Below are 27,842 nucleotides of genomic sequence, written 5' to 3'. Positions count from 1 at the left end.
GTTCATTGTCTGACTTGGGTTTTTTCGTATTGGTTGGAGTGACAGTTACAGAAAAGCAAAGAGTCTCCAAGTCTCTGGTAATCTGATTTTTCACTGTGGACTGGAGTATTCAGAGGCAACGCCTCACGTGGTCGAAAGACTGTAAGTAGAAGAACTGTAATCGTTGACAATAGCAACCTGAATTTCTTTATTGGGGATTTACACTAGAGGGAAGAGCATATTCTAGGAACTCTAAAAACAGCTGGATTAACAACTCTGGCCAAGAGTGTTAGGAAAGTTAGAGATGGCATAAATGCTTTCTGAGTCACAAAGCAATATGTCTTTCTTGTGATTCCGGAACAGATTCAGAGCTCCTCTCTAAAGCACGTGCCTATACACAAAACCTACCTGTACAACAGTTAATTCAGTCAGAGGTTTGATTTCTACCCCCCTCATTTGTAAACTTGACAGGATTGAAAAATAAATAAATAAATAGATGTGGCCTTTCCTAGAGTTTTTCCTCTAAAAGTGATTGCACTATGTAAAACACACTGTACTTTGCCCAGTGTGGGCATTTCTTGTGCTGCTGCAATGCTGCTTTGTATACCAGGAGTGCAGTGCGCAGATTGGACACTAGCACTCGTTCTGACCTACAAGCTGTTGCTTAAATGGATGTATATTGAGAAAAGTTTTCTAATGTTGCAAGATCTCCATCAAATTCACTGCAATCTGTACTGTCGGAGTATGTAAATGGACTGACCGAAAGAAAACCCTGTTGCTTACCAAAAAGGTAAAAATTAAATAAAAAATGCATGACCTCGTCTCGGAAGTAACTGGTAATTTCCACCCCACACCCCGCGAGTACTTGGCGCTGTTTTCTTGCTCCAAGTTCAAAGCGACCCCGTGCGTCCTGGTCGGAGCTGACCTGCCTGGTGGGGTTGGGGCCATCCAAGCTGCAGCTGCGCAGCAGGGGGGAGAGGAGCGGGAAACAGCTGGTCTGTGAGGCAGCAGCTTGGCCTCCAGCCCTGTGGGGTGAGGCCAGTGTCGCAGCCAGGCTTCCCCCACGGTTCCACGGGAGCCACATGAAATGAGACAACGTCCGCCAAAAGAGTGAATTTAGGATTTATGAGCCATACCTGGAGTGGGAGTGCCTTAGGCTCCTTCTCCAGCTGTAGCTATTCCCCTTTGCATGTTGGGGCCCAGCTGTTGGGTTTCATTTGACTAGAGGAGAGTAACAGGCAGCCTGTGCTGACACCACCCCCTACCCACTTTGGGAAGCAGTTTGTGGTGTTCCCTCCTTGCATCAGATTTTGGGATGAGACGGGGCCTTTGCAAAGTCCAGAGAATAATGACTAATGCATGAGGAGTAAAAATGAAACAGAAGTTTAGGGAAAATAAACAAAAGGCAGTAACGTGGTAGTTCATTTTCATAAATACAACTGAATACGGGACTGCTCAAGATGCAGGCAGGTAACAAGTTTATCCAGATAATGAGAGTTTTAAGTCTCTGCGTAAAACAAAGCACTGCTGGTGTACCACCGAGGATGAAAAGTACCATATTAGAGAGTTTAATTCTAAGTTTGCTCTGTGTTGAGAGAAAAATGCAAGAACTGAACAAGTATGCAATTTGAATATTTAATGATAAATCAGTTCAGCAGATCATAAAAACAGCTTGGCAGTTAAAATTGTTCCTGACCTTGCTTCTTAAAAGCCATTATGGTAGCATTACTTGATTAATAAAATAATTTCAATAGACCAGTAAATTGTGTGGTCTAATTTATAACACTCATCAGCTCACAAAGCAAGCTCCTACTTACATGCATTTATTTGTACATGCTTGAAGAGTGAGGACTAGAATTGTCAATGGGATAGCAGAAGAATTAGAAGCAGCTTAGCTAAGAGTGCAGGCAGTGGTTGTCCTATAGATTAAAATTCTTATAAGCTGAAAATATACATTTTTTAGAGTACCAAGGTTAAAAATGTTGAAATTAGCAAGTTGAAAGCAGTTGTTTTAGGTCTTTCTGCAGACCAGGGACACACAACACCTGAGCAGCCATTACTGCAGCTGATGTGTCACTCAGTTTCCTCCTTCACCTTCTGTTTTTTCTAAGTCCTATTGGCTTTGTTGTTAGATACATTATTTTTGTTCTGCAGCTGGCTGTATCTTGCAACTGTGGATGCACCATCAATAAACTTGGTCTTGTAGAGGACATTGGCGTTGTTAAACATTCCATCCTTCAAGGACACCACAATAAACTAAAACAAAACAGAAAGCTTAAAATAAATACTCCAATCCAAATAAAGAGTTAAAAAAGATTAGAAAATGCATCCAAAAATATATATTTTACTTTACTTGGATAATGTCTTAGTACTAATTCTTAAGAAAGTAAATCTAGATATAACTGAAGCCCAGCGGAATGTGCAAGGCCAGTTAACAAACACCCACAGGTCAGACACTGTAGCTACGAGCTGTGGCTGTGGTCAATCCCAGTGCTTGGTCTCTTCAGCCCGTGGAGTCAGTACCAGCACACTGCAACATGACCTTTCTTGGTGCAGTGACCATCGGAAAAATGTTGCCATGTAAAAATGCAGGATCCTTTGTAAGCTAAAGATATAACTCAAATTATTTTACAGTACTGGTAACAAATGCTCCCCTCTTTACCTAATTTAGAAAGGTCGTATCCACCACCAAACAGAGATACCACTTCTCAGTCTGAGGGATCTCTTCAATTCTACAGGTAATTTTTACGAGTGTAGACCACAGTGATCCAAAGAGTCTTTCCAGTGCCTGGCTTATTTTAACAGGGCCAAAAATGAAATAATTTAAGTTCAGGTTAAAAAACTCTAGCAAAAAAAAAAAAAAAAACAACATGGGTCATGCCTCAAACTGATCATATCGCAGATACTCCTCCCTACTACTGCCTGCTTTTTTTTAGCCACTACAACCATTGCTTATGTTAGAAGGTAATGCTTAGAAGAGGTAACGCTTAGAAGTTTCAGTTGCCACATCGTAAGGGTCACGTCCAGCTAAAATGACTTAGTGATTAAAAAAACAACACTGGAATAAAAAAAAAAAAAAAAGTTGAGAATTTGTAGGAGCAGACTGCTTCTGAAAATAAGAAAGTGAATGAACTAGTTTCACGGTCATACCTGAGAGTGACGGAAATGAGCACTGAGCATCTGTCCAATATTCTGGGTATGAGAGAGATCAAGTGCTGCATCCACTTCATCCAAGATGTAAATTGGGGCAGGTTTGAAAAGAAGCATGGCTAAGATGAAGGACAAGGCCACCAGGGATCTAACACAGAGAACAAGAAAGAAATGTTTTATGCCCATTGGAGAGACGACGTTCACTTATTGAAGCCATTGTTTGGTAGTAATGAAATGCTCTCTCAGAAGCAGATTCATGCTTTAAGTTCTGGAGAGAGAGTAGCAGTTTCTGCCACAACTCCTGCCTGGCCCCCTGACTGTGAGGACTGTGACTGGGCAAGCAGCGACTTTCCATCTGCGGTCCCCAAAATCCGAAGGGCACAGCTGTATCGGCTCGATGTCCCCACGTCCGCAGGGCTTGATGGGATTCACCCTGCAGCGCTGGAGGAGTTAGCAGCTGCTTCAGCCTTTTCAAAGGGTTCTGTAAATGGGGCTGCGCCAGGCGGGCAGCCCCTCACAGCTGGGTTTCCCCAGAGCTCCAGTCTGCGGCCAGCTCTCTTCAATGTTCCTGTAGATCAGCCGGACGAGGACCTGAATGCATGCTAAGTGTGCAGGTGAGTTGAGTTGGAAGACACCTTGAAGGTCATTTAGTGTATCTGCGCTCAGGATTGCCCTGGCCCAGCTGCAGGACCTTGCAGGTGGCCTTGTTGAACTCCATGAGGTTCGCACAGCCCCACCTCAGGCCTGCCCAGGTCCCTCTGGAGGGCAGCCCTTCCCTCCTGCGTGCTGGCCGCACCACACGGCTCGCTGTCATCAGCAAACTCACTGCAGCTGCCCTCGATGCCAGTCTCCGTGTCACAGGCAAAGATGTTAAACAGCTCTGGTGCCAGTACCGACCCCAGAGGAACACCACTGGGCACTGATCTCCACCTGGACACGGAGCCCTTGACCACAGTGCTTGGATCGCAACAATTCTGACAATTCCTTACCACCGAGTGCTCCGTCCATCGCATCCATGTCTCTCCAATTCAGAGGCAAGGACATCAGGGGGGACAGTGTCAAGTGTTTCGCACAGCCCAGGCAGATGCCATCAGCTGCTCCTCCCCTACCCACCAATGCTGTAACCCCAGCGTGGAATGCCGCCAGATTCGCCCCATCTGCCCTTAGTGAGGCCGTGCTGGTTGTCCCCAGTCACCTCCTTATTTTCCACCTGCCAGGTTCCAGGAGGATCTGCTCCGTGATCCTGCCAGGCACAGAGGTGAGACTGACTGGCCTGCAGTTCCTTGGGTCTTCCTTTTCTCCCTTTTTAAACATGTTATGTTTCCCCTCTGCCAGTCAGTGGGAACGTCCCTGGACTGGCACAGCTTCTCAGATATGATGGACAGTGGCTTATCACCTATCTCATCGGGTCCCATGGATCTGTGCACGGTCATGTTCCTCAGATGGCTCAGACCTGATTTCTACAGCCAGCAGTTCTTCACTCTCCCAGTCTCTGCCTTTTCCTTCTGCGACTTGGGCAGTGTGGCTAGAGCACTTGCTGGTGGACTGAGGCAAAAACAGTCTTTGAGTACCTGTCTCCATAACCCAGGTAACCAGGACTACTGTTTCCTGGTGGAGAGGGCCCACATTTTCCCTAGTCTTCCTTTTTTCACTGTTGTAATTATAAAAACCATTTTTATTGCCCTTTGACATGTCTGGCATTGACATTTACTTCACCGAGGCTCATATGATGCTTTACCCATCGACCTGCCTTTGTCTCACCTAGTAAGCTCTCCTGCTTTTACCTTTCTGATTCTCTCCCCTATCCCAGCTGAGGAGAATGAGTGAGATGCTGTGTGGTGCTCATCAGCTGCGCAGGGTTAAACCACAACAACCCTGTGGGTGCTCAGATGCTGTAGCAAGCTTCCAAAAGAGGTGGTAAATGCCCCAAGACTGGCAGTGTTGAAGAGGCAGTTGGACAATGCCCTCAATAACAGACTTTTGGTTTGGTTAGCATGAAGTGGTAAGGCAGTTAGGCTTGATGATTTTTGTGGGTCCCTTTTTTTTTAAGATCATGCTGTTGCTTCACCTATTCTCAATTCTGAGCTTTGCAGTGCTGTTTTTCAACTTGCAGTTCTTGAAAAGCTCTGGCTTTTTCTCTACCCTTCAAGAAGTGCCTCTATTTCACCTCTCCCTAAATTCTGTTTCTGTTTTTTAACTAGGTCAGTTTTTCCTCAGAAGTTGCAAAGAAGCACATGCCCTACACACCAGCAGATCACTGGAGAAGAAAACTTGGTCACCATGACACCGCTTTGAATCCAGGGCAGAACTTGTCTATGCTGATTTTTGAGGTTACAGCTCAAAGACTGGAGTACTTAGTGTCAACTGTACCTCACTATTACCTAGTTACCGCAGTTTTTCCATTACTCATTTTCATTTTTGTTGTTTTGTCCAATTCTCCATGGAGTAAAATGTTGCTATTACATGCCAAGCACTGCATGCTTCTAAGTCAGGTTCCTTCTTGAACTAAATTGAATTAAAAGTATTTTGAATATGAAGCCAGGATGGAAAAAGACAGAGCCCTTGACTTGACCAGGGAAAAGATTAATTTCTTATGTTAGTTCTAAACTCTAATTGGCTAGACATATCAACTATATACGCAACTACAATGGAATAAAACAAATTTCAAAACACCCACAAAATTTACTAACCTTTGGCCTCCACTAAGTTCTACCAAGTTTTCCTTCCACGTATTTCCTAAGGCAACTTTGAACTCCATACCATTGAAGACTTTTCCAGTTTTATGGACTGCTAACATTGCTTTGGCTCCTGGTAGAAGCATTGAGAAAATTGAATCAAAGTCTTTGTTCACCTAGAAGACCATGAAAGATGTATGAACAAGCTTTGAATCAAAAGCACAAGCTGCTACAAAAACTTAGCAGTGAATTCTCATGCCTTAAGTTTAGAAGATATGGTGAAAAAATATTAGTACAGCATCTTTTATTTCTGCTATACTGAAAATGAAGCAAGACCTAGGAAGGTATGTAGGACACCTTAGACCGAGCATTTTATAAACATCAAATAAATATACTGGAGGACTTTTGTGCTGTCAGCCAGGAAAATGGTTATGCCCTGCCTCAGATTTACTTTTTTTCTTTTTTTTTTTTTTTTTTTTTACACCAGATTTATCAAGGGTCAATTAAAATCCTGATTAAAAGACTATTAAAAGTGTAAGCACCTCATAAGAGGCACAAGTGGGCATCCTCACCACTCTACTTCCTCCAGGACTACTTAAAAAACGTCCACATATTGAGTAGGATGCAACTGTAAGCCTAGAATAAAAAGCTCTCAGGGCAAGGAAAGCATCTGAGAAAACACTTGTTCCACTACCCATGATGCTTTTAAACATAAAATTCACATCCTTTTGTCAAACAAGATTTTGCAACAAAAAAGTACAGTGGTATCTTGAGCATGGGCAGTAATAATTAAAGCCAATAGTTAATTTGTGAGCATATGAAGTTATTTGAGTAGGTATAACCAATTTTCTGAAAGGCCAAGAAGTACAAATTCTCCAGGTACAGCAAAAAAAAAAAAAAAAAAAAGTGTCAATAGTTTTACAGGTACTAAGGGAAAAGGAAAAATTTACACATTTACACTTTTTTTTTTTTTTTAATAGTTCATAACATGAGAGGACTAGCAAGAAAGCAGAGTACTTACACAACAGAAACCTAAATCAACTGTTTCTACCTTCCAGTCAGGGTCCACAGCACCACTTTGTATGGGGCTGTTCCACAGAGCCAGAATTATTTTAATTCTGGTCAAACACCTAAAGAGTGATTCCTTTCGGTACCTAAAGGGGTACTACAAGAAAGCTGGAGAGGGACTCTGTATATCAGAGAATGTAGTGACAAGACACAGGGAAATGGTTTTAAACTGTGGGTGCCCCATCCCTGGAGGTGCTCAAGGCCGGGCTGGATGGGACTCTGAACAACCTGGTCTGGTGGGAGGGGTCCCTGCCCATGGCAGGGGGGCTGGAGCTGGATGATTTTTAAGGTCCCTTCCAACCCAAACCATTTCAGAGATTTCAGAGATACAGTCTATGCAAAAGGCAATGACTTCAGGATGCAAGTAGCTTAACTTTCATTTTATTTTTGTGAGCACCAAAAGAGAATGGTAAATAGTTTGCAGTTTTGAGTGTATCTCCACAATTTTCAGATAATTCCTATTTTATCCTCAAAAGTGAGATGAAGCAGGAGAAATGGAAGTGGCTGCTTTGTAAGTTAAATACTAGGCAACGGAGATTAGTTCTGGAAAGATTTTTTTCAAGGAAACACACAAGAGAAACACAATAAAAACAATAAGATGAATCTGATTCTGAAGAAAAAATACATGCTAAAATGTGAAGACTGCTTTTCAAGTGACATACCTTTCGCCAAGCAATCTGTAAAGCTTCATTTTTCTTCTGGTCAAGCTCTTCAATAGTAGCAATAATTTTTTTCTTGTCATTCTCTACAATTCTTTTTCTCTTCATCAAGTCATTGTACTTATGCAACGAGAAGAGAAGATTGATTTCAATGAACTTTAGCACAAAATGAATTTGAGCACACACAAAAAAAAAGTAAAACTGTAACTGTGAAACGGCAATTATCCACAAGATTGAAATCCAAAGCATTTATTTAGCTGTATGTGGGACTTACGTTTTAGGATATTATTTACAAATTAAAGCATTTCAATTTTCAACAGTCAGCAAAGGGGAAAACCAATGTTAGTCAAAAATTTGCACCTTGTTTTCAAGTTAATCATGATTCATTTGCCTTTCTAGGCAAAAGTATGCAGATAGGAAAAACAAACCTATTCTAATCAAGAAACAGTATTAGAAGTTCAGTGAGTGAGTCAATGGATGGTTTTGAGACAAAACTGTAATAACCTCAAGATACAAGTGAATTTAAGACAACTCTGGAACATCTTTCAGCTATCTTCTTTAAGATGAGCAGGTTTTTGATCTGCAGACTTTGATGAAGTATGGATTTCTCAGATGCTGTAAGAGATACCACCCAAGCTTGCCTAATGGCAACTTAGAATGGACTGTTGTGGAGGAATTATTCTTTTGACTATTCTGAATCAAGATAATCCATGACCTGGCTTACTGGTGCACTATCAAATAGTTCAAAAATATAGTGTGTATCAAAGATCTAACTAAGGTTTCCTGCTAACTCATGAAACCTAGCTTTATTTTTGGTGTATTCAGAAATATAGTATATGAAAATATAAAGCTTCATACAAATAAATATAAATATATATTATTAAAAATATATTTATATATAAATATATAAAAATGTATATAAATATATATACCCACCTGCACAATCTTTAAAGGTTAATACACAGAATGCTTACCTTTTCTTCTGCATCAGAAAGCAAGTTCATATATGACATGTTCACGTTCTTCTCCAGCTGCTGTTTTTTTGCCTGGAGTCTCTGCACCTTCTGACTTACATCTTTAGGATTGTTGGCTTTAAAGTCATAGTATGTGTTTGGCTGACCAAAAAGATGTTTCTCGGAAGCTATCCACTCATACTCCTTCAACATTTTGTTTACCTGTAGACAAGATACCGTGTTGAGGCTTTTTTTTTTTTTTTTTTTAATTCTGAATTAAAACAAAAACAAAACAAACAAACAAGAAAAACCACCACCAGTCTAAAATTACTCCAAAACATCAATTGTTCTACCCAACACAACATAGGATAGCTTTACCATGCCTCATGTAATTTCTAAGACAAACCAAGATTTTTGAGGTGCTTTCACATATGCTCTTCATATGTCACTTGGAACGTGTTTTATTTTCTGTATCTGGACTAAGCCATAGTCACTGAGTATTTGGATCAATTTCTTTAACTGGTTACACAATTTGTTCCTAAGATCAGAATAGTCTTTTCATTGGCCACCTTCTCTGTGGTCTAGTTTCTATGAATCCATACTGATAAGCTATGCTACAATTTTTAGTTTCTTCTCCTCCTTGCGACAAAACTTTTCACATTAAGAGCTGCAAATACTACAAGGCTCGTCATGAAGAAAGGCTATTTCCTTTTCATGTGGCAAGGAAAATAACCACTCTTGGTCACTAGATGCAAGGAAAAGTATGGTTCTGAAATACCTTACCTTGGTAGTGGCATCAGCAGCCTCTTGTTGGTACTTGCTCATGTTGTGCTCTAACGTTTTAACATTAAGCTGCAATTCATTAGTTTGTTCTCTGTATTTTACTGCCTCTGCAGATTTGGCTTCAATCTTTTTATTCTGTACTGCAATGACTTCTTTCTGCTTGGCCAGCTCCTTCTGGGCTTTCTCTACAGATTCCTGAAAAGAAATTCAGACAGCTATTTACTAACTTCTTACAAAAGGAGATGTTAAACAGTTGTTAGAAAAGAAGGACACAGCAAAGGAGAGGAAAAAATTAACACATGGCCATAGAGCCAAAAAAATAACTACGTAGGCTAAACATAAATGAGTTTATTAAACATAAATGAGCAAGAAAATCAAAACAACAAAAAAATACACCATACAATTTAAGCTTTAGGGGATCATATCTCCAGTAACTTGAAAACTGATAATGAGATTCGGTATTCACTTTTACCTTGGACTTGGATGCCTCAGCTTCCATCGCGGTAACTTTCTCCTGGTAGGATTTGATTGTTTTCTCTGCAGCCTCAATTTGTTGCTTAAAGTTGGCCTCTTCACGTTTTAGCTCTTCAAGTTCCAGAAGTAATGCATCAACTTCCTAGACAGATGTTTTCAGATGTATTAAGGTCTACTTAAGTGGAAGGAATTAACATTCAGTTTGATGTATTCAATGAGGTAGAAGATAATAGAACAATTGCTCTTCAGCAAGGGAACAATGTTGCAAAAGAAGCATCAGCAATTTCTACATGTTAGTGACTACAGAGTTTTGAGGCTGGCAGGATTAAAATTTTAGAAGAATCAAAGTTTCTGAGTACTGGAACCTCTTCTGATATTGAGAAAATTACCAACAACCTTTGGGCTGCCAACAATTCTTTCACCATAAATGATTTTATGATAACAAAAGTAAGTTTTACCTGCTGCTTTTCTTTTGTTTTTTTGCTTGAATCATCAGCCTTCTTCTTGCTGTCATCTAACTTCTGCTGGACATTCTTTAGTTCTTTTTCACGTTCTGCTTCTGCATTTTTCATTTTATTCTCCAATACCCTGTATTTTTCTTCTGCTTTCTTTTGACTCTCTTCAGTTTTCCTTAATGTCTCTTCACACTCCACTGAATCAAGAAATGTAGCACTAAGACTGAACAGTGTTCTTATCGTTAAGCTTAAACCCTAGCCTCCAATAGAAATAAGTTTATCTTTGCCTCTACTAGAAAAAAAAGTCGTACATTTGCTAGTTACTGAAGTCAGCTATTTCAGTGATTCCTTTAAGACACCAAACAGAAAACCATTTGTTAAAGAAAACAGGGGCAAATCTATGCCAAATCTGTTGTAAAAGCAAGTTATTAAACAGCTACTCAACAAGTTACCTCATCCATAGTGTACTATGTCCACGTTATCATTTCTGTCCATTTTTGTCTTTACTTGATTCCTTTTACATTTTTCCTTAGAAATATCAACAGTACTTCTTTCCACTGCTTTCCTGTCATTCAAACTGTTTATTTTGCTAACCTTAAATGTGTATGGAAACAGAGGGTTTGGAAAAAAAAGCCACAAAATTACTCAGCTATGGAATCAAATCCATTAAAAATGTCTCTGCAAAGTCATTTTTCTTTCTATTTTAAAGAATATAAAACCCCTAATAAGGATGCAAGCTCTACAACAAAGCTTATCTGAAGAAACCTTGTCCCAATCCCACCTATGCTTCTCAGCTGTGATTCTGTATCTCTGTATACTCCAAAAGTATAAAGCTAATTTTCAAAGCTGTTTTTTTCCCTTAAGCAAAGATTCTGCTACTTAAGCAGCCAAACCATCTCATTCTCTGCAATTAGTTCTCAGTTACAAGATTAAAAACATATTTGTCTCACCAATGGTTTTTTTCAGAGCAAGCAGCTCTTCCTCTTGCTTGTGATAAGCATTTTGCTGAAGCTTCATTTTCAGTAGCTCTGCTTCTTCAGACTTAATCTCCCACTCCTGCTTCAGTTGCTGGTACCTTTGAAGACAGACATGATATGCTGCTAAAAGGAGGGGTACCCAGCACTTCAGCTTTGAAGTTGAAATAAATACTTCTGTACTTCCCATTCCAATGAGAGGTACAATGACTATAATACAAATAAAATTACATTTACAGAAGACCAGTATATCTTTATAAAGATAAACAAACATGTAAGTATAAATATCTTTTTAAGTAATTTTGAAGTTTGTAGGTAAATTATTATACATGTCATTCATTGTTGTGTAGCCTTGATAAGGTACATTAAAAACAAACAAATGCAACACATGGAGTTTGGAAACAATTCAGAGCTCATGTTTTTCCAGCCAGTTGTATCACAGGTGCTACATAGAATCAGCAAAGAAAAAAAAAGTATCTAAATGCAAAACTCATTCCTTATTTTGGTCATATTTCCAGAACCTGTTATGACTTAAAACAACCTGAAAAATAAATCGAGCAGGTAGATAGCATATTGCATAACACTACTTTCTTATGGGATTTTTATAGAACTGACTAAATATGTATTTTTATACTCCATCTTTTAAAAACATCTCCAGTAATTAAGTAGCTCAAAATTCAAATATAGTTAAAATTATTTAACTTAAATCCTTATAGCAGTATAACTCAAAGAATCATTTCCCTTTAGTACCTCTATACTTCCTTTGGAGAACACTAAGAACTATCACAAACTGCAATTCTGGATGTGTGTTACAAAATACGACTGAAACCATTCTTGAGTGCATTTCAGGACAACTCCAGAAAATTTCAGGTGATCTCAAATAAATACTATTGTATGCCAAATTGTTATGTTTTCTTTTTCTTCTGCATTACACCAAATAATGTTTTCTTGAAAGAGTTCTCCAAAACTACATTTGCCTTTTGACTGCTATACTTACAAATTAAATTATGCAGGGAAAGGGGGTGGGAATCATTCTTTTCTGCATATTAAATTCGCAACAGGCCCTATCCCCTCCAAAAAACATTTTTTTTTTTTTTAAGATTTATTCATAGCCACATAAGACAAATAACAGACCATTTTATAGGGCAAACCTTACTTTTCAGAAACATTATGTAAGCTCGCCAGCTCTTTCTCTATAGCGGCAAGTTCAGACGTCTTTTCTTTGAGACTGACTTCAGCTTCTCTCTTTTCTTGAACTTTTGACAATATTGGTACAGTCTGTGTACCTGCACCTATTTGGTGAAGAAAACACAAAGTTAATCTAATTGGAATTAGATTCAGCCCTGGCAAGTGGTGAATTCTAGATGGTGACTAATATGCTGGGTTATGCTTTGTTCTCGTTACAGAACAGAAAAACAGGTGGACTGAAATTACAACAGCTCTCAACAGGGAGAGACTGCAAACGAATTTTGTGAAATCAAGCAACTTTAAATGTCATTTATGAAATCACCTCAAATTAATTATGAATTACCTCAAAAAGTGCTTGAATTCATAGCATTTCTTTAACTTTCTTCCAAGAGATTTCAATAGCTAAAAACGGATTTATAATACATAGTATTTAAAATAAAAAGCAAGTTATACAAATAGTTTGCCATTTTTTTCCTAGTTTAATACTTTTACTTAAGTGTATGACCACCAAATCTTTGCTCAAAAAGCATTATTACCAGCAGGAGCCTAAAACAAAAAACATCTCTATTCATTTTTGCAAAAACTTATGCAGAGCAATAAAGAAATCAATAAGAATACAATATTATATGGAAAAAACGGTAATTGCCTCCACTAAGGGTGCCCTGGGGATCAAATACATCTCCTTCAAGCGTAACACTTCTTTTCAATATCCTTTTGTCAAAAGTCACTTTCTTAGCATTATCCAAGCCTTTACAGACCAGCGTTGTTCCAAAGACATATTCCATTGCCTTCTGTAGTTCACAATCATACCCGATCAAAGAAATGGCTAAATGCACATCATCAAAATGTTTGACCTAGAAATAAAATGAAATGTAATTAGCATGCCTTAAGATATAAGAATTTTCAAATTCCATTTGTCTTCTCTTGATAAAAATACTTTCCAAAACATCATTACATTTTAAAACATAATTTCAATTAAAAGACAATTAAAACCAGTTTAAACACTGCATAGCTCAAACTATACAAAAGGAAAAAAAAAAAAAAAAGATACCCTCAAACCCTGTAGAAATTCTTTTTAGTATGGCTATTACAAGGCTTATATTTTTAGCAAGAAATTAAAAAAAAAAAAAAAAAGGCAGCACACAAGTTTATTTATTTACATACCAAGCTTTTGGCCAGATTAACAATTTCTTGTGCAACACACTTGGCTGAAATTTTGTTTAGTGGAATGATGGTGTATCGATGCTTTAGCTGACCCTTTTCTAAAAGCTTCTGGCCAGTAGCCTAGAATGAATGAGAAGAGTTACATGTCAGAACATACCTAAATATCTAAGTGATTTGAAAATTAAGATAGTATGGCATTGCATTTCGATTACATTGTTGACAGTAACTACGCATTACCCTTTTGAATTAATCTGAACATGTACACGGGTCCAAACCACCTCTTAAGCATACAGTCATTATGCCCACGCTTGCTAACCTTGAATCCCATGACCTAATCTCAGTATTCAGAGCTTTGTATTAAAGTAATACACGTACCTCTGTATCCACAACAATGTGATAGAGTTTCCCTCCACCCACCACTTCTAGGGCTTTTGCTGTGGCTGCATCTTTCAGGGTGAAAAGAGTTACAACAAGGCCCTTCACAAGGCTTGGATCCCAATTCTTTTCTGGATGTCTTAAAAACAAACAAACAGTTACAATAACCACATGTTCTGTTTTCTCCCCCGTATCTTTAAAAACTATATTAAAAACTATTTCTCACACCATAGTTTGCGCTGTTTAGTAAGAATGAAAAATCATAGAAAATAAGCAGCAAAAGGTTAAACTAACTACTTTACAGCGAGAGACTTCCCAACAACAAGTCAGTTACAAAGGCAATAGAAGAATGTCCTTCCTGATTTTGGTATGATTTGTAGATTTTACTCTGGGTCCTATTATTATTAGCACAGCTATAGGAATATGTTCTGAGTGATTTTTACATAAGCAAATAAATGTGGGGATAATTATATTTGATTGGTGGAGACAGACACAACATTGACTTCCACAGAGCAAGTTTATTCACAGTCCTCAAAGGGAACTCTAAAAATTAATGGTAATTAATTGTACAGACTGTTGGATACTGTAGTTTCAGCTACGGACCTTGACTTCCAGCTTACAAACACCATGTCACTAAACTTTTACATTTAAATGATTTTGATAAGCCTGCATTTTAAGAATGACTGCATCCCTTCCCCTGCTGCTCATTAATTCAGCTAACATTTCCTGACTTTACTCATCCCTCCATTTGTATCAGATAAGATAATCATAATTCACTGACAGTAAAAGAAAGACAACAGTTAAGGAATTGATAATTCTCTTAAGACCATACATAAAATGCACCAAAACCCACTTTCAAATGTGTTCCTGGATAACACTGAGATCTTACTTGTATTCAAAATGTAGGTGAGGAAACTTTGCTACTAAGCTGTCATATAACTGTCTCAGCTGAGCAATGTCTTGAGTCAATTGCTTCTTTTTTTCTAAAAGGTCTCCTTGCTTTGCATCTGAAGAGTTGAACACAAGACACATTCAGAGCACAGAAATCGAGTAGCTTAAAAATCGGTATGCTGCACTGCTTATACAGGTATTTATATAAGTAGAGAATAGATAACCTCTACAACTATTTTTAAATTTCCATCTTAAACAAATTAGCACTTTAACAAGATTAAACATGCAAAGAGCAAAAAGTTCCATGTCCTTCTGTGAACGTGAATTGAAATTGATTCAGAAATATCAATTTATACTTTTGCATATCTTTCATGACAATTGTTATCTGGAATTAGAAACAATAAGACAAATTTTATGTAGGAAAAAAATGGAAAGAAACAGGGAGATGGGTCATTTTTTTCCTTCTAAATTCAAGCTTAAAGCTCAAGCTTTAAAAGTGTTGTCTTACAGTATATCAAATTAAGTTAATTCAAACTACTTTCTGTGGAAGGCAAGAGCTGTTGAGCTTTGACCAGACAAGTTGCATTGCACATGAAAGCAATATACCTATTTTTTTCTGTTCCTTCTATATGTCTTCCCAGATTCCCCCCAAATAATTCACCACAAGTCTATACAAACCTTCGTAGCTTAGTTTTTCCATTTGATTCTCTAGTTTTTCTTTTGCTTTTTTGACAGCTTCAAAGGCTTCTTGGTCTTTTTTGTAGCTCCCATCCATCTTTTTAACTTCCGCTTGTTTTGTCTTTAATTCCTGCTGTGTATATTTTAACTTCATTTGGGCCTATAAGGAATAAGAAAGTATGGAACCAACAGATCTCTAAGGAGAATCTTTGAGTACGCATTTAGGACATTAGTACTATCTCAGTCCTCCCTTAATTTCCTTAAAAAAATCCCACTGTTTGTAACAATGGCAAATAGCAGCCCCGGCCTTTAAAATTAAGGGTACTAGTGATTTGTAAATAAAAGCACAAATCATGTATCTGAGTGGGTTTTTGGGCTGTGACCCTCTTAAGCCATGTGTATGAAGACATTGGCCAGCAGGCAACCGGCGTCATGAGAGGGCAAGGCAAGAGTTAGTGCTGCTAGCCAACCCCATGGCCAGCTTAAAACAGCATGAATACGTATATAAACCCATTCCTGGGGAGCACCAGGGACCAGTAGGACTGCAAACAGGGACAAAAAAGTCTATGTTGCAGTTCATGCAGGAAGGGGAATGCACTCAAGCCAGCAGGCAGCCTGCTCGGCCTGTCTGCTCTGCTCACCAGCTGCCCTGTCAGCCTCCCCAGCCAACGACATCGCTTAAATTCACAGAATCCTCTAGGTTGGAAAAGACCTCTTTAAAGCATTATCAGCTGGGGAGAGAGATACTGTTAGGAACACTGACGTTATGCCAAGGGATGGTGTGGCACTGTCTTGAGGGTGGCAGGGATAATGTGAGAATCTGTGCTGCTCCACGGAGCTCTGTGGGTTCAGGAGGACACCTGGAATGCCCAAATAGCAATGCATGCAGTGTGAGGAACAAACAGGACAAACTGGAAGCTTCAGTCGTCTCCCAGAGCTGTGATACCATTGGCATTAGTGAGACTTATAGAAAACATTAGGAAAGCCCACAGCTGGAGTGGTGGGGGTGGAGGGCAACTGGCTGTTCAGGAGGGACAGGCAGGGCAGGCAAGATGGAGGTCCTTGTCCTTATGGGCAATTTCAACTTCCCTAACATAAACCGGAAATAGCATACTGACATGACAAGCAAGCCTCAGCAATTCCTAAAACATATTGAAGATAACTTCCTGTCACAACTACAGAGTGAGCCAAATAGGAAAGGTGCCCTCCTAGCTCCATTGTTTTAGAATAGTGAGTGCCTTGCGGGACAGGTGATGTTAGGCCACAGTGGCTCTCTTGGCCACAGTGCAACTGCAGCTTTCTTAGGAGGGAAGGTCTCGGTCTTTTCTCCTTTCTAGCTGATGACAGTATACATAGGACCAGCACAAAGCTGCACCAGGGGAGGTTCTGATGAGATATTAGCAGAAATTTCTTTTACCATGAGGGTGGTCAGACACTGGAACACGCTTTCCTAGAGGTGGTTGGTGCCCCAGGCCTGTCAGTGTTTAAGAGGCTGTACTGGGTCTGGCTGGGATGTTAACTTTCCCAGCAGCAGCCCATACAGTGCTGTGCTCTGCACTTGTAGCTAGAACAGCAGTGGTATCACACCAATGTTTTGTCTGCTGCTGAGCAGTGCTGGCACACCATCGGGACTCTCTCCAACCCTCCTAGGGAGTGGGCAAAAAAGCAAGAAGAGAAACATCACCAGGGCAGCTGATCTAAACCAATCAAAGGGATATTCCATACCATGTGGTGTCACACTCAGCAATAAAAGGTGGAGACAGGAAGAAGAGGGGAGGGGTGGGCTCTCGTTGAGAAAACTTCGGTCCTCCTGCCAAACACCAGGCTACATGCATTGAGGCCCTGCTTCAAAGATGTGGTCAATCATCGCTCATTTCTGGGAAGTAGAGAGTAATTTCTTTCCTCTGCACTTCCACATAGCCTTCATTTGTTTTGTTTGTTTTTCTTTTTTTCCTTTCCCCCTTTCCTTTTTTTCCCTTTAAATTGTTTAGCTAATAATAATCTTTCCTTAATAATAAAAATAATAATGGTAATAATAATTATTTTTTCCCTTTAATTAAATTATCCTTATCTCAACCTGTGAGTTGTTCTTTACTTTACTTCTTCCCCTCCTCATCTAAGGAGGGGGAGTGAGAGGGCGGTTGTGGTGTTTAGCTGCCTAGCACGGTAAAATCACTGCAGTCCTTTTTGGTGCCCAAAGTGGGGCTCAAAGGGTTGAGATAACAACAGAATTGATTAAAACGCTTACAACTAACACACTTATTTGCTAGTCACCATGTTCAGTGTCCTGTTATTAGTGGCTTGTTCAATCATATGTCATGCCATCCGTGCCATGTTCTCCTTTCTCCTTTATATCCGATCCGAGGATGTGCTACAATCTGTGCTCATTATTTTTTTGAATTCGCTGCGCTGCCAAGCACTGGCCTTGAGTTTAATTCAGGCTCTGCACTGTTATCATTTGGGTCTTATGGAAACTAACTTTTAGAGAATATTCAGAACTACACTGCCTTCCTTTCCTCATCTGGATGTCAGTTTATGAATAATGTCAGGAGTGGTACCTCCTCCTTCTTTCACAGTGGGCTAATTACAACAGTTTGGAAGTATTTTGAATATCTTTGTGTAACCCATGTATTGCTATTTCAAATTCAGAATAATGGGTTTCCTCTTCTCTCTAAGGTTAGTTGATTGTTTAGAAAGCTTACCCGGGAATCTGTCTCGAAACAGTCTTGTGGCGAATGGCAAGGTGTGTGGGAGGATATAGGCAGGTACCTGTCACGGGTGTCTCCTCCAATAGTTTTGAACTTCACCCCTGAGCAAGTGCTAAATCCTAAAAACCTGACAGAATGTTTGAGAGTCGTATGTCCTGGACCTGATAATGCTGGAGAACGACAGCTTGCAGCATTGTGCTGGGTCCTGGCTTACTCCTATCAAACACTGTTTAACATCATCCAGCAGCTTGAAGAGAGGGAAGAAGTCTCTGAGTCTGATGACCAGGTAACACATGCTGTGGCTGACCCAGAGGACCAACCGACTATGGTATCAGTTGCCCCCATAGTCAAGTCAAAACAATGGAAACAGAAGTCAGCTTGTTTAGTAAGGGAAGAAGCCTCTCCTGAGAAGGAGGGAGAAGGAGAAAAGGCAGGCACCTCTAAAGCAGAGCCATCACAAAAACAGCAGGAAGAAGAGATGAAAATCATAAAGGAATCAGAAACCACTCGATCCTGATCCCTGAGTGAATTGTGAGAAATACGAAAGGATTACGGTCAACACTCAGGTGAACACATCCTCACCTGGCTGCTTCAATGCCAGGGCCAATACCCAACAATTAGAAGGCAATGAAGCCAAGCAGTTTGGAACCCTCTCTAGAGAAATGGTAATTGACAAATTGGGAGAGGGACACAGGTTCTCAGCCTCTGGAGCTGAGTAAAACCACCACAGAGGCACTGGGACATTGTCCTCAGTAACATGCTTTAACTTTTGGTAGCCCTGAAGTGGTTAAGGTAGTTGGACTATATGATCTCCCAAGGTTCCTCCCGACTGAGTTATTCTATTCCAAGTATTTGGATACAGTAATATATATCAGCACATGAAGAGTGTTCAAGAAAGGGAAGAAAAAAGGTAAAATTATGTGGCGGAAAGACAGCCGTATTATTTTTTCCTGAAAGAATTTTTTCTTAAATGAGACAAGGAAGGTGCACATTTAACTCAGAAAATTTATATCCCTCATAAGAACCACAACAGCAGAAGTTTGCTATCTTAAGACAAAAGATGTGGCATCTGTTTCAGCTGTGTTGCTGGCACACAATGTAACTAAGGTGAAAACTGAGGAGTTGTTTCTGAACTGTCCACTCACAGTCATTTATTTTGATTCTAGTAGTTTTAATATAGAAATAATTTAATTCCTACAGTTAGAGCATATATCATAGGTAGCTGTCTTAATTTCTTCCTATTCAATACTATTAGTCATCTGAGTCCTGCTTTATGTCTCAAATGCCAGTTTCTGTACTTCCTCATGGCCATGTTGTAGCTTTTCCCTAAATCAGCACAAGATTATTACTTTCTAAATAACCTGTTTAAATCAAAGTTACCTTAATGCTTACGCCAACCTACAAAATATCTTGCCCAGATATTCTACAAATCTTTTTCATAGATGTTCCAAGAGTGTGTTAGCAGAGCTTTGACTCTTACCTGTTTAGCCTCTGTTACAGCTTTGCTAATTTCATTTTTGCAAGTCATCATCTGGTCTGCAAGAGTAGCTTCTTCACCGTCACCATTCTTAGACATGCCAGCATGCACAGCATTGAAATTCTGTTGGGCTGCAGCTAAAGCATCTGTGTCTTTTTTACTTTCTTCCTGTAAAGCATTTAGTTCTTCCTGTATCTTCTTTAATTCTTTCTGCTTTGACATGAATGCTTTAGAATCCTTTAGCAAACAAAAACAAACAAAAAAAAGGACCAGAGAACCTAAGTCCCATTAACTTCAAATACACATTTACATGTTGTTCAGATGCATAGCTACAAGTACTTTCACCAACTAAATTTCTGTAACCTTTTGTCAGGTTTTCTGGTTTTGCAATCCATCTTTGCATATTTCAAATGTGTAGTTGCCCTATGAGTGCACTGAAAATCTACAGAAAGATGAAAGTCAGGAACTGATGACAACTGCACAAGAACTAGGAAAAAAAAAAAAAATAGCCATCCCTAAAGTATTTATTCTTTGAGTGTTCCTCTTTCATGAAAATAGAATTAAATGTCAAGAATATGAAACATTTTTTTCCTTTAATTTTAAGAATACCAGGCCTCCAGAGTGGAAAATATTTTTTGAAAGAATTTGAATACCCTCCTGAGATTAAAAGAAAGTTGCCAACAATAGAGAGCTTCACTTTCTTCATCATCACATCTGTTTTTAATAGGAGCCTACTACCTGTGCCATGTAAATCAAATAATGCCTTTACTTGTTTCTGCCTTCCTGGTGACATTCTTGCCAATCAGCTTTGGAGAGGTAAGAAAATAGTGCTGTCCTCTCAATCTGAACTACTCTAGCGCTTAAAAATAAAATTATGTATAAGGTCTTACCTCCTGCATGCATTTTACCAGTTCTTTGTGCTTACTCTCTTCACTTTTTAAGTTCTCGTTCAGGAGATCAAGAGCACTTCTTGCTTTAGCATCAAGTCTTTTAAGTTCTGAAAGAGTAGCTTCCAGTGACTGGAATGCATCACCAATTTCCTACAATCAGAAACAACAGGAATGTAATGTAATGATACAGTATCTGTAATATTTCACCTGTTCACAGATATGCATGCATAGAAGATGAATGAAGCAGACATACTCAAATGCAAACAGGCTAGAACCTGTATTCCCTCAGAAATACAAACTGATTTGAAGCCACTAGAGCTCAACACTAGTTATGATGGGATACTGCCCTTGTACAAAAGCTGCATTTAGGCATCCAAACACCCTGTGGGCTCTACCCTGGATCTAACCAATTTTGCTGCCCCCATAACTGAGGTCACTAGTGACTTGAACGTGTTTCCTGTTTGAAATGTGTTTCTTTTGAGATGCTAACAAAAAGTGGAAAAAAAAAATCCTGGCAAAGTTTACCATTGAATGCACAATGGAAACAAGCGGAAAACCTTATCTTTTTCAGTTACTAATTTACAGCAATTGGTAATGAAGCCTTTCAGACATGAAAATCTTAAATGGACATCATTTAGACAGTGTCTGTGAATGATAATGAGCAGTGTATGAGCTAAACAAAGTGCCACAGGAAGATAAAAATCAAAGGGTATATTATCTAGAAAAATAATTTCCTGCTCATATAATTCCTTCTATTAATACTTTCAGACAAGCACATCTCACCTTATTCCTTTCCTCTTCCAACTCTGCTATTTCTTTCTGAAGTTCCTTTGCCTTCTTCTCATTCTCAGCCAATGATTCTTGAATCTTTCCTATCTTTGTCTCTGCTTCCTTTAATGTATCAACAGTGCGTACTTTTGTCTCTTCAGCCAGAACATACTGATAGGCTATGCAGAGGCGGCTGAAATGCTCTATTTCTCGCACTACGTTTTGGTACTCTAGATAGAACATTCGTTGCTGAAAAGAAAAGATACCAATTAGAAGAAAAAACACTAAAATTTAGTGGAAAAATATTATTAAGTAGGACTGTTATAGAAAACTTCTAAGTATTTCTAACATTACTGATATATGTTGATAAGAGGAAGGATCCTCCATGTTAAGAAATATTCGGTATTGTACGTTGCAAATCTGCTTAAGAAAATCCTAGATAAAAATACACTTGTAGCTGATTCCATAGCAGGAACTCCACTTGACACAGGATTTTTAACAACTAAAAATAGAAATTTAACTGCTATTTTTATTACTTCTCTTGTTTAGTTCTTTCTCCTTACATTTCTCTTCAGGATGTCTTGCAAGTACTGCACATAACATTGTCTGCATTTGGACAGAAGATAAATTTTATATCTCCTAAAAGATTCTACAAAGCCTGAAAACATGTTAAGTCTTAGCTACCACACACTAGGTCAGAGCGGCTGAAAGTATTCAGTACTTTAAAGGCTCCCCCCTTTTTTCTCCCACTCTTCTAATTATTACTTACCTCTTTCAGTTTCTCTAAACTTGGAGTGATCTCTTCATTTAAGACCTGAAACACAAACCAGAACATCTGTATTTGGATTTTTAAAACTCTGAGTGTTAATGGCTAGTTCCACACACAGAAATTAAATATTGTACAAGTTAAAAAAAAAACACGCTGCACTAGTTACTCAGTATCTAGAACAACTAAAAGAAAGTACACTTTCCAACATATAGTACCGTTTGAATTTCTTTCAGTTTGGCTTCTTTCTTCTCTATGGTTTTCTGGACAGCCATTTTCTTGCATTCATACATCCTAGTACCAGCTGCTTCTTCAACCATTGACAAAATCTAAAATAAAACATCAAAATTCTGACGTTACTTCTTTGTATAACGTCAAACGACTCAGAACTGAGTTGAACATCATATATCCCTACTTTTTGTTGTTGTTGTTATTTTCCACCCAAAATACTGATTCTTGTCATTCAAAATAAACCAGTAAAATTCCAGAAAAAAAAAATCCCACAGTTTTCTTACCTCTGGTGGCTTCATATTTAGGACTTTGGTAATTCGTCCCTGGTTAAAGAAAGATAAATCAAAAATGACGACTATTTACCATGCTATACTAAAAAATAAAATAAAAAGTCACACATTAATTTTATATGCTATACTGCAAGCTTAAACACTTTTTTTTTTTTTTTTAAATAATCTAGTTTTATACAATCACTTTGCAAATCTTAAATAACTTCTTAATTGTAGGTTGGCTGTTTGGTCGCTTAGCTCGTATCTGACAAGGGGGAGTAGAATGGGTGCGATACTGACTTTTTAAAAATAAATGAATAATTAAGTAAACAGGAAATTGGGACAATTCTATTTTGTGATACGTGGAATAAAAATTCATGTCAAGAAGATGGTTGATGTTAATAAAGAAGGGGGAGATGGGGGAGTGTGGCCATGGGGTTCGAAAGCCCTGTGGTTGGTGATAACATCTTAACAATGAGGCCATTGGGAATGTAAAGAGTTTAGAGGGAATAAAGAAGGGTGATTCAGGAGACATGCCATGCCATGCCAGTCTCAGGTTGCTTGTTCTCTCACCCTTAAGGCATGGAAATTGCTGGGGGGTTGCTGGCTGCTGTGCAAAGTTGTTTGACCAATGACAAGTTGTTTGAAAAGGACTGCTGTGGGGTGAAGGGTATAAGAAGGGAGCCTGTCCTCAAGATAAAGAAAAAAAAAAAAGACAACATGATACAATGAAGTTACATCATCAATAAATCAGTAGAAAAAATAAATGAATAGGGACAGGCTAGCAGAACAAGGACCAGGATGGGAACAGGCACACTGATCGCCTCATGAAGATGGGTTCAGCCAAACTCAGCAAACAGCCCGAAGAAGCTCGTACAAAGTCGCTGGAAATGGGCGCACCGGAGCTGGGAAGAAGCTCCAGCTGAGAAGCGGACCCGCACTGGTCAGCAGTTGCGCATTATGGGGAATCATACATCCTTAGGAACAAAGACTGTCCTGGTAACCTTACAGCTTATTCCCTTTATTAACAATCAGTTTATGATCCTGAAACGTGGGACCAAATTGAGGTCAGGGTGTGAGACTCTGCTACAAAAAATGACAAGGTTGCAGTGAGATTGCTTGGCACCTGGTGAACAGTCTCTGAGGCCCTAAAGAGTCATGTAGGGCCACAAATCAGAAACGTGTGGTTTGCCAGATAGTGAGGGAACTGCAGGTTCGTTCACCAGTATTTCTGCTACACCATCGGCCCCTCCACTGCTACAGCCTTCGAAGGCCTTTGCTGTTAAGCCCCCTGGTGACCTGGACGTGCCTTTTGACCCAGGCCCTATTGGCCTTGAAAAGGAGACTGAAATCTTTCCCTTTGAAGAGGATACATAAGGCCCGAAGGCCCAGTTGATGAACAACTTAAAGCGAGATATATTGTTCCCACGACTAGCCCTGGAATTCTCCGGTGTGTGTAATCAAGAAAGGAATGGAAAATGGAGATTGTTATATGATCTGAGAAAAATGAATGAAGTCATGGAAGATGTGGGAGCACTTCGACCAGGATTACCAACTCCAACTATGCTCCCCCAGTCATAGACATTAATAGTAATAGCCTTCAAGGATTGTTTGTTAAACACTTGCCTTTTAAAGCTTTGCCATATTTATGTTTCAATTGATACTTTTTCTGATTGTGCATCCGTGTAGGTGTACTTGGGTTTAGTATGTAAAAGCAATGTTCTGTATAGTTAGAAAGTTCAATGTTTGTGTGTGCGTGTTGGTAGAGTGTAGACTCCCTGAGCACTCAGCGCTGTTTACTTGCCTTTTATAAATGTTACTAAATTCAGATTGAGTTGTATCTTCATTTATAACAATTTGAAACAGTAAAGCCTATTATGTTTTATTATTCTGTGCAAATATTTCAAAGGTTTATTTAGTCCTTGTATTAAAATTTGTAAGGGTCTTTTCACTTGATCAACTTTTCTTTTCTCAACTGGTATATCAACTTCATACAAAATATTGATTAACATAGAATTTACCAAACAGGAAAAAAAGCGTTTTTTTTTTTAAATGCAATACTAAGGGAAAAACTTATCAGATAAAGAGATAAAAAGGAACACAAAATTGGTATATGTTTTTACAAAAACCCTGCAATAAGGCATATGAGAAGAAAGAGTAAGAGCTGAAAGTTATGTTTCTGCTGGAAACCTTAGCTACATAATAGATATTTGACTTGTTTAAGCTTGTCCTGGTTTCAGTTAGAACAGAATTAATTTTCTTCCTAGTAGCTGGTGGAATGCTGTGTTTTGGCTTAGGATGAGAAGAGTGCTGATAACACCCCGATGTTTTAATTGTTGCAGAGCAGTGCTTATACCAAGCCAAGGACATCTCAGCCTTTTGCTCTGTCCTGCCAACAGGCAGGCTGGGGGTGCAGTAAGAGCTGGGAGGGGACAGACCCAGGACAGGTGACCCAAACTAGCCAAAGGGGTATTCCATACCATCTGACGTCATGCTAAACAATATATAGGGGTGGCTAGCCGGGGGGAGGGGGCCGGACTGCTCGGGGTTAGGCTGGGCATCGGTCAGCGGGTGGTGAGCAATTGCATTGTGCATCACTTGTTTGTACATATTATTATTATTTTCCTATTATCACCATTGTATCATTATTGTTATTATTGTTATTATTATTTTGTTATTATTATTTTCCTGTCTTATTAAACTGTCTTTATCTCAACTCACGGGCTGCACTTTCCATTTCTCTCCCCAGTCCCAGAGAGGGAGGGGGGAGGGTGAGCGAACGGCTGCGTGGTATTTAGCTGCCAGCTGCCACTACCTGTCCTGCCACAAATTTAATGACACTTCTATACTTTCTGAATTTTAGAAAGATGCACACAATACCTGCATGATGAGAAAGTGAGGGTTATTGACATTGAGTCCAACAGAACAGAAGAGGTCCTGTACACGAGTGTTGGTAGCATTCAAGCCATTGATGAGATACTTATTTTTACCTCCAATGACAACCTGGGCAAGAAAGAGGAGCAGAAGAAACTTCATATGATTTAAAAGCAGCTTGATTGTGGGAATACAAGCTAATGACTTAAAGGGATCAAAAATCTGAGTAAGTCCCATATTATATAGCCTTGCATACACATATGGAACATCAAAACAGATCTGATCGGTATTTCAGATGTCTTTTTAGTGCTAACATAAAATAATCAGTCACAGAGGGCAACATTTTTGTTCTGGGTTTACAAGACAACTTCCAAACTCTGCAGGTTTTCTTATGAAGGTTCCTGTGCTCTTGGAGACAAAATTCAACCCACAAGTCAGAAATTAAGAAGAAAGCCATAAAATAGAAAATCAGAACTTGTTTTAGGAGCATAATACCACTGCTATTACGTTTCTGTGCAACTCTGTAGAAAACATTATTGATACACTGTATTTAATTACACTAAACTTATTTCCCAAGTAATTTAAAATTTTAATCTAGTACACTGGTTCCGCTTCTACAGTCTGTTACTAATCACACTGTGGAAACATTGCCTCATTTACAAAAGCTCAAGAAGTTTAAAATTTAATTTTTTTTTCCCTTTTAAGAGTCACTCTATTGAGTATGGTAAAAATGTATGCAGATTCCTACACAAATACATACATTACGAACTCACCTGCCTGGTGATGGTGATCTCATCACAGCTTTCAAATCCCAGTGGGCTCCGTTTCTTGTCAGTATTGTCAAAGATAATGGACACAGTTGCTTTACTAATTCCTGCTTGCCCATTTTTATAAACAAGATCCTGCAAGTTGGCAGCTCGCACCTAAACACGTGGAATAATTTTTTAAAAAATTTGAATGAACTTCAAAGTGTTTAAATGTGAAGAATTTCAGAACGTGTAAAACCACAGGCAGTGCATTCAAATTATAGTGAGTTACCCTAGCTGTTTCTGCATGAGATTCCTGACAAAAACTGGATGGCTGTTTAGAAAAATAAAAAGCTAGATGACTAGTTCATCACTAGTGTCTGTATTTTAAAAATATTTATTCCCTACGCAGTTCAGAAGAAAGTGAAACAGAAAGTGTTCCTTGGAGGTCTATTCAATTGGCCTAGAATTACAGAGGGGAAAACAACATCACATGAGAACAAAGACTCAGTTTGATCTCAGCACACACAATGTTTACGTAATATGCGTTTAATACAAACATATGTATTTTCTTTTAAATGGCAACCACTGTGAGAAAACAGCTTTTTGCTTCTTCTGATGAAACAGCTGGTCAAATTTTGGGAAAGTGATCGAGAAGTGCAGAGATTTAATGCAAATAAGCAAGTTTTGCCTTTAGTCAGCCTCAGGCTGCTGCCTCCAAAGTGGTATCTTTTCAGACAGAGGCACCACTTCGCGTCTTCCGCCAGAGACCACCCAAAAGGCGATAACGAAATGCTGCTGATGGAAGAGAGGCCTGTTCAATCCTCCTTACCTGCGTCAGGTTGGTGATGCCCAGCACGAAGCAGATGGAGTCCAAGATGTTCGACTTGCCGCTGCCGTTCAGGCCGGTGATGGCGTTGAACAGCGGGTCGAAGCCATCGATCTCCGTCCTCTGCGCGTAGGACTTGAACCCGTCGAGTATGATCGACTTGATGTGCATCTTCCCAAGCGACCGGGCCGGGTACTCCTCCCAGGGATACGGAGAAACGACTCTTGGTTGTAAATACCTGTTTTGAGAGAAAAAAAAAAAAAAAAAAAAAAAAAAAAAAAAAAAAAATTTAAAAAAATAATTTAAAAATTCGCGTTTTTTGTCAGGCACAGCTGAACGCCAACGGAAACGGGGGGAGAACACGGCTGTGGGAAAGCAAACAAAGCGAATTTTTTACACAGAAGCCTACTTCGGACCTCGGACCAAGGAAAATAAAGGCTAATTATTAATACCTCAGGCGAAGAAATAACTGGAAACAGACCCCAGCGCCCCGTCGGGCCCCGCTCCTCACGGGCAGCACCAACCGCCACTAACCGACGCTTCAATTTTGGCGCCCGCGGCCGTTGCAAGGCAGCGCCCTGGCCGTGGCTGTCCGCCGCGCTGCCTGTCTCCGGTGGCGCGCTTCGCACCGTTCCTCCTTTCTGGGGAGGGAGGGAGAGGCGGGAGGGAGCCGCTGCTGGTTGGAAATAAACGAAATAAAAAGAAAAGGGCCCCGGGTGGGGCGGGCGGCGGCGCGCTCGGGTCAGGCGATCGCGCAGGGCGGGCGCTGCCGCCGGAGGGCCCCTCACAGGGCTGAGGCGGGCTGAGGCGGGCGGGGG

At 39.5% G+C, this 27,842-nt stretch overlaps 1 protein-coding gene across 1 annotated transcript; it reads right to left on the bottom strand.

Annotated features, from left to right (window-relative positions):
* Positions 1-169: 169 nt before the first annotated feature.
* SMC2 (structural maintenance of chromosomes 2) lies at positions 170-27,738 on the bottom strand. Its single transcript, XM_084503929.1, has 25 exons — positions 27,477-27,738; positions 27,028-27,262; positions 26,223-26,372; positions 25,456-25,578; positions 22,591-22,629; positions 22,294-22,404; positions 22,079-22,123; positions 21,325-21,558; positions 20,542-20,691; positions 19,655-19,888; positions 15,467-15,626; positions 14,787-14,904; positions 13,898-14,036; positions 13,523-13,642; positions 13,005-13,212; positions 12,327-12,462; positions 11,147-11,271; positions 10,200-10,393; positions 9,740-9,883; positions 9,268-9,462; positions 8,506-8,706; positions 7,535-7,651; positions 5,820-5,980; positions 3,130-3,277; positions 170-2,235 (listed from the first exon to the last, which is right to left on the bottom strand). Exons 2-25 carry the CDS (start codon positions 27,193-27,195, stop codon positions 2,086-2,088), a joined length of 3,570 nt encoding a protein of 1,189 aa, XP_084360055.1. The 5' UTR covers positions 27,196-27,262; positions 27,477-27,738; the 3' UTR covers positions 170-2,085.
* Positions 27,739-27,842: the final 104 nt, after the last annotated feature.

The sequence above is a fragment of the Aythya ferina genome (genome assembly GCF_964211825.1).
Source record: "Aythya ferina genome assembly, chromosome: Z".
NCBI lineage: Eukaryota > Metazoa > Chordata > Aves > Anseriformes > Anatidae > Aythya > Aythya ferina.
Note: the sequence above shows the minus strand (reverse complement) of the source record. Positions and strands in the feature narration are given on the sequence as shown.

Excerpts from the sequence above, each read along its gene's own strand:
- SMC2 (XM_084503929.1), bottom strand. The coding sequence starts at position 27,195 with ATGCACATCAAGTCGATCATACTCGACGGGTTCAAGTCCTACGCGCAG. Across the intron at positions 22,124-22,293 it reads AACTGAAAGAAATTCAAACG|GTCTTAAATGAAGAGATCAC; the intron begins GTACTATATGTT and ends TTTGTGTTTCAG. Across the intron at positions 12,463-13,004 it reads CCAGGGCACCCTTAGTGGAG|GTGCAGGTACACAGACTGTA; the intron begins GCAATTACCGTT and ends TTCACCAAATAG.